The sequence below is a fragment of the Coptis chinensis genome, chromosome 7 (genome assembly GCF_015680905.1).
Source record: "Coptis chinensis isolate HL-2020 chromosome 7, ASM1568090v1, whole genome shotgun sequence".
Lineage (NCBI taxonomy): Eukaryota > Viridiplantae > Streptophyta > Magnoliopsida > Ranunculales > Ranunculaceae > Coptis > Coptis chinensis.
The window spans coordinates 4380515-4393350 of record NC_141462.1 but is presented as its reverse complement, the minus strand read 5'-3'; the positions used below and the strand labels follow the sequence as shown (position 1 = coordinate 4393350).

The 12836-nt window shown below is 34.4% G+C and overlaps 2 protein-coding genes and 1 long non-coding RNA gene across 3 annotated transcripts; all 3 read right to left on the bottom strand.

Moving 5' to 3' along the window:
- Window positions 1-797: 797 nt before the first annotated feature.
- Window positions 798-2676, bottom strand: LOC147485383 (uncharacterized). Its single transcript, XR_015203242.1, has 4 exons — window positions 2373-2676; window positions 2179-2291; window positions 1954-2096; window positions 798-1397 (listed from the first exon to the last, which is right to left on the bottom strand). It is a non-coding gene; the product is annotated as an uncharacterized LOC147485383 (long non-coding RNA).
- Window positions 2677-5459: 2783 nt separating this feature from the next.
- On the bottom strand, window positions 5460-6167 carry LOC147485382 (3-hydroxyacyl-[acyl-carrier-protein] dehydratase FERN, mitochondrial-like). Its single transcript, XM_086575128.1, has 3 exons — window positions 5868-6167; window positions 5673-5788; window positions 5460-5591 (listed from the first exon to the last, which is right to left on the bottom strand). The coding sequence occupies exons 1-3, from the start codon at window positions 6126-6128 to the stop codon at window positions 5477-5479; spliced, it is 492 nt and encodes a 163-aa protein (XP_086431254.1). The 5' UTR covers window positions 6129-6167; the 3' UTR covers window positions 5460-5476.
- A 3022-nt stretch (window positions 6168-9189) lies between these two features.
- RR3 (response regulator 3) lies at window positions 9190-11024 on the bottom strand. The gene is made up of 5 exons (XM_086575127.1): window positions 10505-11024; window positions 10282-10391; window positions 10081-10158; window positions 9897-9967; window positions 9190-9724 (listed from the first exon to the last, which is right to left on the bottom strand). Exons 1-5 carry the CDS (start codon window positions 10605-10607, stop codon window positions 9373-9375), a joined length of 714 nt encoding a protein of 237 aa, XP_086431253.1. The 5' UTR covers window positions 10608-11024; the 3' UTR covers window positions 9190-9372.
- Window positions 11025-12836: the final 1812 nt, after the last annotated feature.

Sequence of the window (12836 nt, the reverse complement as noted above, 5' to 3'; positions counted from 1 at the left end):
GTTGGTTGACTGATTTTGAGCTTGTTAATTTTTAGTTATTACCATGCATCAAAAGTGAAATGCTAATCATGTAAATTAAGTTTGGCCACCACATACAAGTCCCTTTAGAATCCGGCCATCTCATTTTATGTGAAATCTTTTTGATCTGTGCCAAGACATTTTGAGCCACCTACTATTCATCCATACTAGTACATATACTATGTTCTAATGGTCTGTCTTTGTGTGGGGGAGGGATGGCCATGGTAGAGTCGTCTGAAATAAGATCTTCCATGAAACAAGCCTTTCTTTTATAGTTTCATCTTCTGATATATTGCTATTGAAATAGAGCTACCCTGGGAGAAAATGTGTCTAGATTGTGGCCTTAGACAGAGTGGTGGACAAGACATTTTTTGTACTTTGTCTTGCTAAGTTTTGTGTATTCTCTTACTGATTGTGTTTTGATACATTTTATTTTAATTTCTTCTTAAAAAGTATGAATGAGTTGTTTCTGTTCGAAACGTGGAGTAATGTTCTAATCAGCACCTTCACAAGTCCATTGATGCTGTGGCCCATCCAACTTCATAGTTAGCGTTTTCCCTTGATTTCCCTTAGTAAGCCGGACGACTTATGAGGGCCTCCTAGGTTTACAGAGCTGAATATTCCGATCAGCATAGTTGAAATTAAACGACTAAGCTAATCTTTTGCTTTGCTTGAAATGAATATTATAAGTAAAAATGAAAAACGACTTCTAATTTGGACTTCCGATTGTTCCAAGTCCGCCAGCAGATATGTTTCCCTACCTCTGTACCTTTAAAAAATGAAACGGAAAATGTTGCGCTACAAATCACTTGAGCCAACAAGTTACTGATCTCCTTTGGATGGTGTGAAAAACCTGAACTTTTTGACATCACCAAAGTCAACAGTCTAGGACTGACCAATGCATTGATGATCCCCAGTTTACATTGCAATGAACCTGTCTCTCGGGATCTACATTTTCTCTTGAGCCTATGTTATTGGAAAACAAAATTATAATGTAATTATTTGATGAAATAGTTATTCTAATCAAATCATTGTCAGTTCATTGTATCTTGGCCTTGTCCTCTCAGGGGGAAATTCTTCCATGGGTTTTCTAATCAAATCATTGGATTGTTGTGTTGATTGTTGTTCTGATTCTTGTAGAACTAATTGCTCTTGCAATTCTTCTTCTAATTTCAATTCTTCTTCTTGTACTTGTAATTCTTGTACTGGCCGTAATTTTTGTTTTTGTTCTTGTACTTGTAATTCGTGTGCTTCTTGTACCGGCTTCTAGTTGATTTTGTTCTCTTGACTTCCCTTTTAGTAGATGTGGTCTAAGTCTCTTGACATCAGATAACTGCACTGGTTTCAGAAGGAACTCCTCTGCACCTTCTTCTAAGCATCTGAACAATACCCATCATAGAATTCCACGTTAATAACCGATATCAGCATCTGGGGTTTCTCTATTTTCTAGTATTATTGAAGTATGGGTCTGTTATTTCCTTATAACATCTGCAAGTATCATTGATTATGTATCATACATTGGCGCAATAAGCAATATGTTCTATGCAGATGTTTGTGCAATAAAAGGATGACGTGAAACTGCAGAAGACACGATATTACGATAAACAACCTGCAGATTTTTGCAGTGTATGTTGCGCTTGTTGCCTTTTAACTTTTCTAGGTAAATTTGAGCGAGAAAATGGGATGATTTCAACCTGGAATAGGGATGTGTTGTAGTTGATAGGTGTATCTAGTTCAAAATTCCTTCCCAAAAGGATGCATAAGATTTTCCAGATTTCGAATGGCAGCAAACTTTTGCACCAAATTTGCAACATTTTTGTTAGACTTAACTGGTTGAACCACGGATAACTACTTCAAAAAACATAGGTATTCTATAAAAAGAGATAATACTAATGACCAAACACTAAGCTGATTGACAGAGTATAGATACATTACATGTTTTCACCATTGCTCAACTCGGGGATTACAAAGATTCCTCTCCTTCCACATCCATGGTTAGAGTGGGTAACAAAGCCACGGCCTCACCATCAATACAAAGGAGCTCCCCATTTTTATAGCATTTCGTGGAAAGCTTACTCCTATAGGAAAAACATTAAAAAAAATCAATTAAATAAACAAAACTACTAACAGAATGGTTTTATATAGAGAGGCGAAACGTACAAGTATCGGTCCTTGTTTGGTCTTATTTTAAGGCTTTAACTTCCGCAACAACTTCTTCTCCAATATAAACCGGTAAATAAACTGCAAACTTAAATGAAACATATAAATCCAGGCTGCAGCAACAGTTGAACGAGGTTAATAAAAATAATGCCGAACAAATAAAAAACATTAAAGAAAGTCCAATTAAAACTTACAAAATGAGAGGCTATAATCTGAGGGAAGAGGGTGGCTATGATTATCCCATGAACAATTCTATCATTGTAACCATATCTTTGAGCAAATTCTGAATCAAAATGCAGAGGGTTTGAGTCCTGAGTCAGCTTTGCGTAGTCGAGCAGGTCTGAATCTGTAAATGACCTCGACTTGTTCAAAACATGACCAATTTTAAATGAGTAGTGAGAAGTGGAGAAACTCGAGGTGGGAACGAGGACTGAACTCAATCTCTTTAGAGACATTTCCTGGATTGAGAGAATTTTGTTAGCCTTTGGTTTAAACCACTACCTAATTGGCATGTAGTTAGAGGAATGGAAGTTGACTAGCCTTTCCATATATTGGTCCATTTGGAAAGAAAGAAATGCCCTTATTTTCTCGAAAAAAAACAAGTGCCTTACCAACTGATATTGCCAGATATTGCCAACACAGCTGCCCACCTCACATCTTTACACCTCATGAAACAATATAAAAACCCACCACAACCATCCCCCCCCCCCCCTTCTACATAGAAACAATAATTGGTTTGCTCCACTTTGGTTTTATATCAAACTTATTGTGGATATTGTTTTATTTTCGGAATGTAAACCTATTGGTATTGGTTATGTTTTGTGTGATGACAATGGTTTTTTCTTAGCAGCAGGCACAACCAGAACAAGTGGACGAGGCGCCGAGGAGGAAGAGAGCAGGGGGCTCAAATTACTTACTACCCAATGGGCATCGTATTTTTCTAGGCTACCAGAGATTAATACTAGAAACTGATTGCAAGACAGTAGCTGATTTTTGGAATACTAGCTGCTAACATCGGGAGGACAGCCCGTTATATTATCATAGAAGCACAAGAAATCACCAATTTGGTTACAAAGGCTACAGCAGTATGATCTAAGTCAATGTAATTATTAGGTGGATGCAGCACCATAGATGCATATATAGTGTGTTTACCAAAAAAAAAAAAAAAAAAAAGTGCTAGACCCCTTGCATTAGAAGTTTCGAACACAACAAAGCATATCTCTGAGCGAAGTTTGTATCTGACCTTGTTTAGACTGGTTAATACTGTGGTAGAACAATACTTTGAAGCAGTCCACCATTGCCCTCACTTTGATATAATTTTTTTTAATACCAACGTTCTACTTACACAACAAAATTTCCAAAAGTATACATTAATAATGGCGTTCCAAATTACCCGTAATCCCATTATACAGCAAGATGGTAAGGGATTACAAAATGCTTTATTTGTCATTAAATAGGCCAACAGGTCTTGATATCGTGTGTTTAAACTCCAATAGGTATAAGCAGAATCGTTGAGCATAATACAACAGAAAAAAACGACCAGCAGAAAGGTATAAAAGTACATTTGAAAGATATGTCATGGTTCTGCCAGAGGCATGTGATTTATGCAGGAACAATATTTGTTATACAGCTGTACTGAATCCAAAAAGACTTGAAAGTTCAAACTGACTCTTTAAACGAAATGAAGTGATATTCTCCATATACATTGAAGAAATGGGTTTGAAACCGCATCCACATATGCAGAATGAAAATTACAAGGAAATAGCATAATAAAGGAATTAAAGATAGCATAATCAAGAACAATCCACTCTTGAATTTTTCTTCAAATAAAGGCACAACAATAAACATAAGTCTCAGAGTTTCTTTACCTTTTTCTACATTTTTATTTGTATTATTCTTGTAGAAGTGAAATCAATGAGACAAAAGATTATTCAACTCCAGTTTCAAAGGGAATCATGGAATCATTAACTATGTATTTTGTTTGCAGTAATTTGATTATGAGTATGAGAACCCCACAAGTAATATCCTCTAACCTCAGGCATTTCTAGCTCCCATACTCTGTTCTCTAGAACAAAATGAAACTTCACCTTTGTATTTGGATATCCGTATCATATAGTAACAAAACGATTAGAAAATAAACATCCAGCACCTCCAAAGAAATTGCCAAAAACTTACACTTTGTAATTCTCTGTTGGAAACCCAACCAAAGAAATGTTTGGTCAAGTACTGGCAGTTTTTTCGGATTGTTCACTAAAACACAGTGCCAGGAAGTAAAACATTAATTACAACAGTTTCGTCCTCTACAAACCAAATAATCAAGGCATAGTTCTTCTTTGATACACCGTAAGTGAAGTTGCTTCATTCCACTCTTTCGTGTAAGAGGTGGCAAAAGAATAAGGAGATTGAACTAGGGTTCACCATTTGTGATTTTTATATTCACCAACTCACACAACCAGGCAAGCTATATACCAAATCCTCCACCTCAATCTACAAAACAATATAACAAGTAAGTGGGCGGTTTTGAATTAGGAGATCGAGTTAAAAATAAAATGCCAAAATTGAACTCTGCTGGTTGTTATAGTTATTTCCAAAGACTTATCTAAAACGAGAATGGTGCGTCATGTTATATTTTCATAGTAATTATGTTTATCCTATCATTGTGATTTGCAAAGTTAAAAACAAACAAAATGATAAAATTGCCAAAAAAACCTAAATTAGATGCTCTGATTGAGATGAATCAAACTGTTGAACATTAACTTGAAATGCGTTAATAAATTCTTAGGAATTTAAGCTTTTGATTTATATAGAAACCCAAACAGAATTTAAAGGAATGACATATTTAAGGACTGCACCTTCATTGTGAATGATTCCATCGATGGAATTGTTTACTTACAAATGAATGATTGAATAAATGACAATATAGCAATCTCAACTATAAACCAATGAAAAAGAGGAGCAAGAAGAGAGATAAGAGCCAACAAGATGCCTGAAAAATAAAAAGTTGATGGGCAAGGAGAAGAGAAGAGAGATCGAGAGGGAGAGTTGTTTGGATTTTCCTACCACTAGTGTACAAATTCTGATGTCTGAATTAGCTTTCTGGGGGAGGTGTTTTTAAGGGTTGCATCTAGTGGGATAATTTATATCTTTCTAAACATTGTTTGTCGGGGTGTTTGTACTCAAACACTGGCAAATGATGTAAAACAAAAAAGTATATATAATTTCAATTAACAAAAGGCAATAAATTGATTGAGAAGAGTATAGATACATTAATGTTTTGACCATTCACCTCTTTCGTCAATTACAAAGATTCCTCTCCTTCCACATCCATGGTTAGAGTGGGTAACAAAGCCACGGCCTCACCATCAATACAAAGGAGCTCCCCATTTTTATAGCATTTCGTGGAAAGCTTACTCCTATAGGAAAAACATTTTAAAAAATCAATTAAATAAACAAAACTACTAACAGAATAACTATATATAGAGAGCGAAACGTACAAGTATCGGTCCTTGTTTGGTCTTATATTAAGAGCTTTAACTTCCGCAACAACTTCTTCTCCAATATAAACCGGTAACTTAAACTGCAAACTTTGTGAAACATATACGGCTCCAGGCTGCAGCAACAGTTGAACGAGGTTAATAAAAATAATGCCGAACAAGAAAAACATTAAAGAAAGTCCAATTAAAACTTACAAAATGAGAGGCTATAATCTGAGGGAAGAGGGCGGCTATGAGCATCCCATGAACAATTCTATCATTGTAACCATATCTTTGAGCAAATTCTGAATCAAAATGCAGAGGGTTCGAGTCCTGAGTCAGCTTTGCGTAGTCGAGCAGGTCTGAATCTGTAAATGACCTCGACTTGTTCAAAACATGACCAATTTTAAATGAGTAGTGAGAAGTGGAGAAACTCGAGGTGGGAATGAGGAATGAACTCAATCTCTTTAGAGACATTTCCTGGATTGAGAGACTTCTTTCAAGGAAAAATATTTTTCTTCAAACAAATGATGGGCATAAAAGTTAAAATTGGTAGACAAAATAGGCAAAGCAAAGAAACGCGATATAGTCCCGTTGCACCAAACAAAAAATAACACAATCAACCTCTTAGTACATCCGTTTTTTCAAATTCGAACAACATTGATAGTTTTTCTAGTGGTTATACCATTTTGTTGGCTTTCTAATGATGAGGGATTTCCATGTTGTCACCCATATATTATTTAAATACATATATTGAGTCCCTGGACTCAATATGCTTGATTGCTGGTGTTGTAGACTTGTAGACATTTAGCAACACGAGCCTGATATATTGACATCATCCAAATATCCAATGTATCGGACACCTTAATTCTGATAGATATAGATTGTCAATATAACTATAACACAAGCTCTAGGGTTACCATTTCTAATACATCCACCGTCTCTAATATCAATGTTTTTAATCTAAAAATATTCTCATAGAGGGTAAGAATTTGAATGAAATTCAAAAAAACTTGATTTCAAAACAAAAAAAAAAAAAGGTTTATGCATTCAAAATTTTATCATCTATATAATAAGGAAGGATGGACTAATCGTCTAACTTTCAGAATTTTGAAGCTTTTTCGAGGTACATGTGTCATTAATTCACTTGGTATTGCACTTGGTATTGGACTATTGGGACTATTGGGGTAGCGTTAAGGCCAAATAGGTAAAATAACAGTTATAACCGTCCTACACCCTAACCTTCCCCCTCCTCTCTTCCCGTTCTCTCCAAAAACATTCTCTCTCTGTCTTTTTCCCTGTCTCCACTGTTCTACCACTTTCTTTATTAATTAATAAGGATCAACACTCGAAGAATAAGATGTTACTAAAAAATGCTTTTTACTTTCTGTGTAATTGCTCATTCCTTTTGCTTTACCATTCACATTGCCTATATATGTATCCACTGATTAATATGTCCAAAAAAATTGAATGCAGTGTTTATTACTAACCTTTTTTCTATTCTCAATACAATTTGTCTGTGGTACTATTCCAAACTAGTAAGTAGTAAACCTAACTTCAAAAAAACCCAAGACAGTGATCAATCAGTTAATAATTGAATGCAGTGTTTATTAAACTAAACCTACCAATTTTTCTATTCTAAAATATTAATTTAAACAAAAAAACAACTATTCCAAACTAGTAAGTAGTAAAATTTGAAACATTAAAAAAATTTGGAAAAGTAAAAAATAACATACCATTTGTTTACCTTTACATTACGTTTTTTTCAGTGAATAAAATATCACAAACTTGTTTTTTAAAAAAACCTAAAGTTAAAATAAACCTACCAATTCAACTATAATAAAACACATTAAAATAAACAAAAAAACAATAGCAGGTGATCAGACAAAAAACACATAGCAGTAAAATTTGAAACATTAAAAAGATTTGGAAAATTAAATAAATTTCGAGTCTGTGTTTGTTTTTGGGAAGCTTCTGAGTGAATGAAATATTGCAGAGCCCTTTTTTTTTTTAAAAGAAAGAAAGAAAGAAAGAAAGAAGAGTGCACTTGGAGGAGAGAGTGTGTGTTTGTCAGTTGTTTGTGATCGCCGTACACTTTCATATCGGCCCAAATTTAGGGTTGTCTCAAGCCCATGAGCCCACCACTAGAATATGTCCACCTAGCTAGCAAATTAATTCAATACTGGATTTGGTTATTTGAGCTGCCCCGAGACCATGAGCATGTGTTACAGGAGATTTGGAAATATACTTTGGAGTAAGGATCAAAATATCGAATTCGGTGAATATATCGGTGTATCCAAAACCAATATATATCGGATTATATCTAATTTTTTTGTGACCAGTCAAAATTTTATTGTGTATGTCGATATATTAGAAATATCATCGATTATATTAGAAATATCGATAATATATCAGTCAAAATCAACAATATCGATCAAAAGTCAACAATTTATATCATATATATTGATCGATATATATTATTATATCGGAAATTCCAATATATATATAAAAAAAAAGATTCAATATTCGGTGGATATATATCGATGTTGGTGTACCAAAAAAATGAAATATATTAGTGATATATCGGAATATATGGACGATATTTTGTTCCTTGCTTTGGAGTTTGGAACTCATTTATGAGCATATGCAACAATGTGGGTGCTTTCACGATCATCATTAATGAATAAAAACATTTGGAGCTGTGTGCGCTTGCAAAATGTATATTGGACTCTTGTTCTACAATATACTCACAATCTATATCTATCAGAATTAAGGTGTCCGATACATTGGACATTTGGATGATGTCAATATATCAGGCTCTTGTGTTGCTAAATGTCTAGAACTCTACAACACCAGCAATCAAAAGTCTGTTCTTGCACAGTTGCAAGCGTGTTTTTGGGTTTTGGTCGGCAAAGTGTGTTGAGCTGTTGATATACTTGGACAAAAACAAAATAAACCCACATCGTCGTGCGGAGAATCTATTGGAATGCGTGTCCGCATACACGCTATATAACTGTATAACCCTCAACTTGAGGACCTTTTGTTGTTGGTGTTAAAGTCAAATACACACACTTTCAGAGTTATAGTTTTCTAATCAGCACCTTCACAAGTCCATTGATGCTGTGACCCATCCAACTTCATAGTTAGCGTTTCCTTGGTTTCCCTTAGTAAGCCGGACGACTTATGAGGGCCTCCTAAGTTTACAGAGCTGAATATTCCGATCAGCATGGTTGAAATTAAACGACTAAGCTAATCTTTTGCTTTGCTTGAAATGAATATTATAAGTATATATGAAAAACGACTTCTAATTTGGACTTCCGACTGTTCTAAGTGCCAGCAGATATGTTTCTCTACCTCTGTACCTTCAAAAAAAAAAATGAAATGGAAAATGTTGCGCTACAAATCACTTGGGCAAACACGTTACTGATCTCCTTTGGATGGTGTGAAAACCCTGAACTTTTTGACATCACCAAAGTCAACCGTCTAGGACTGACCAATACATTCTTCTATCTTTTGACTTTTTTGCGGACTTGGGATCGAATATTAAAATATATATCTATTAAACAAAATTGGAATGAATGCTAAATGTCTATACAGATGATCCCCAGTTTACATTGCAATGAACCTGTCTCTCTCGGGATCTACATTTTCTCTTGAGCCTATGTTATCAAGCATGGAAACAAAATTATAATGTAATTATTTGATGAAATAGTTATTCTAATCAAATCATTGTCAGTTCATTGTATCTTGGCCTTGTCCTCTCAGGGGAAAATTCTTCCACGGGTTTTCTCTTGGTATTGGATTGCTGTGTTGATTGTTGTTCTGATTCTTGTAGAACTAATTGCTCTTGCAATTCTTCTTCTAATTTCAATTCTTCTTCTTGTACTTGTAATTCTTGTACTGGCTGTAATTCTTGTTTTTGTTCTTGTACTTGTAATTCTTGTGCTTCTTGTACTGCTTCTAGTTGATTTTGTTCTCTTGACTTCCCTTTTAGTAGATGTGGTCTAAGTCTCTTGACATCAGATAACTGCACTGGTTTCAGAAGGAACTCCTCTGCACCTTCTTCTAAGCATCTGAACAATACCCATCATAGAATTCCACGTTAATAACAGATATCAGCATCAGGGGTTGGTTTCTCTATTTTCTAGTATTATTGAAGTATGGGTCCATTCAAATTGTTCCAAAGTGTAACAAAAATAGCATTTCTCTGATACATAACTAAAAGTCTAAAAGTAGTATATTTACCTGCTAATTCTTGAAGGTACATTCTCAGATGACATGATTACAACTGGTATGTCCTTTAAAGATGAAGATTCCTGCAATTGTTTTTAATGCAAATGAGAAAGAATCTTATAAAGTTTACTTGAACAATAAGATTCCTAAGATGGAAACATTATCATTTATAGCTAAAGATTTAAAGCCTGTGTACCTTAATTTTTTTGAGCAGATCATATCCTGTCATTCCAGGCATACAGTAGTCTGTAATAACCAGATTCACTTCCATTTCCTGGTAGAACAAAATCTAAGTATCAAATGAACAGAACTAACAAGACTGAACATTCTTTTTTTTTTCCTTTTTGGAACATGTAACTATGTAAGGAATAGTAAGAGGAAACAGATTTAAATTAACCTGATGGAGTGCTGAAGGAACAGAAGGTGGACATGAGCTTTTGTTAACATGGTCATTATCCACCAATCCCAAGAACTCTAAAGCCTTACTTCCAGAATCCACTGTTGTAACTGCAAGAAAAATAAAAAGGGACCCAAAGCAAAATAAATCAGGATCAATACATTCAAGTGTTCAACACAAAAAGGATCATTATTTTCTTACTTAAAGGGAAAAAAAAATGTACCATGAAAAGATGAGATTTTAAAGAGCCTCTCAACTAACTTTCTGTCTATGAAGTTATCATCAACTGCTAAAACATGGTATTGAGTTTCTGTTGCCATGCCCATTATAGTGCTAGAAGATCAAAATAAATAAAAGAAGGAGAAGAAGAAGAAGAAAGGCTTAGTGGTTTTGGTGGTTGGTTTTTTCTTTGGGAAGATGAGAAAGAATATGAGTTGAAATACTACCCCCACAACACACAAGAATCCCACAGCCTAGAAAGCAAGATCTGACCAGATATCATCCCAAATCTCTCAAATTTTCATTTTCCAAGTTGATATCTAAATTAGGTAGCAAGCAAGGGACCTACTTTTTTATTTGTAATGATAGAAGAGAACAAGCAATAATAAGTCTTTGGGGGTTTCAATTTGATTCTCTCAACTTCATAAATCCAAGGTGGTGAGATTATAGAGGAGTGGATTTTATTACAAATAGAAGAAAATGCTTTGGGATGAAAGCAAAAGGATCATGGTGTGGGTCCACAAAATCCTCTTAAGAGATACTATGACATCATATTTGTTCCTTTTCCTTGGTATGAAATCATGTGTTCTTACCATATCTTTATTAAGCTGGTGGGGTGGTGCAAAACTGCAAATTGCAAAACCTTTTATTTTATTTTATTTTCGATAAACAACGCTCCCATTGCAAAACCTCTAACATCATTCTTGTAAGGAAAGGGGCCAGTTTTATTTATTTGTTTTGGTACAAAGGGGCAATTTTATTGATTCCCTCGGATTTGTTTTTCTCTGGTCATTTAATGATTGTGTGCAATGTTGATGATGTCCATACATATAACTTTATTAGCAAGGTCACTGGGGTCATTGGCGCTAGGAATGCTAGCTAGGTGAGTGAGTCTAGTGGGGTACTGAGGTCATTGGATTGGATGATTTATAAAGAGTACTGCAGTGTACATGATTCAAAATCATGTAAAGGATTGTTTATTTAATATTGAAAAAATCTGTTTATTATTTATTTTTTTATTGAAAAACCATATAAATAGTACAATGTAAATAAAGAAGATTAATGAAATGAATTACAATTTTGAGTCGATGTTTCGTTATCTTATTAAATTCTATATGACATCCAATCTAACGTACATAACAAAAATGCATGTAATTATTTATATTACCAAAATCTACATGATATGTAGTCTTGCAATTACTACTATCTGTATACTAATCATGTATATCAAACTGTGTCTAACTGAGTTGGAAGAATATATGTCTAACCTTGATAGATGGGACTATGACTATTTCTTCCTCAATAATCTCTGGGCAAAGATTTCCAAGTACACACAGCTGCAGAACATATAGTAAGACAGACCACACACACTTGGAAGTATTCATCATAATATCATTTCACTTGAATTAATATACACTTGTCAAAGCCATGAATTAATCTCAATAATCACGTTATAGTGTATATAACTTAATTTATTGGAATTTAGAACATAAAATACAACCGGTGAAGCACTTAACGCACAATCTGGGTGAGCACAGAGAGGCTTAGCCAACTTTTAATAGTGTTTAGGGTCTATACTCTCTATAGTGGTAACACTTCATTTTACCACTTATTTTATCAAGAATTGAGCAATTTCCAAAGGATTTCTCCTCCAAAAGCTCAAAATTTCTCTAGTGAATTAGTGATACATCTCTTGTCCTACTCCTACACATTTAAATACAAACAACTTCCTAAATTTAGATTGAGACTGAGATTCCTTCAAGATAAGTTTCTACAAAAATATTTTCTAGTCTTAGTATATAAGAAACAAATTCAAGTGATTTATGCCAAGTATCACAGTATATTCTCCATGAGAAAGGGCATATAGCCATCTCTCTGAGCGCTAAGACATTATCACGCCTTAGCCAACTTATCCTTTTTTGTCCCACCTATACCTATTGCTTCCTTAGCAAGGTACAAAGGTAAGAGTTACAACTCCAAGATAAAAATATATAACATTAAAGCGTTAAGTAATTACAATTAAACAAACCTCCAAGATATCATTAAGTAATTCAATTAAACACCTAATATTGGAAAGAAATAGTATGAAAGGGGACAATACCTAGAGAGCCAAAAGGGATTCATTGTGCCTAATGAGTTCTCGAAGAACGGCAAGCATGCATATTGAACTTCAACAATCTCCTGACTTTGGATTCATAGACTTGCTCGACCACTCTAAACTTCTATCAAGCTCTTTTGCTTCATGAAATTTGTTCGGATTATTTTGTCAAAATTTTAAAGACTTACTCGACAATCTTAAATGACTAAAGCGGCTTTTGGAGTTTGTAGTTTTGTAC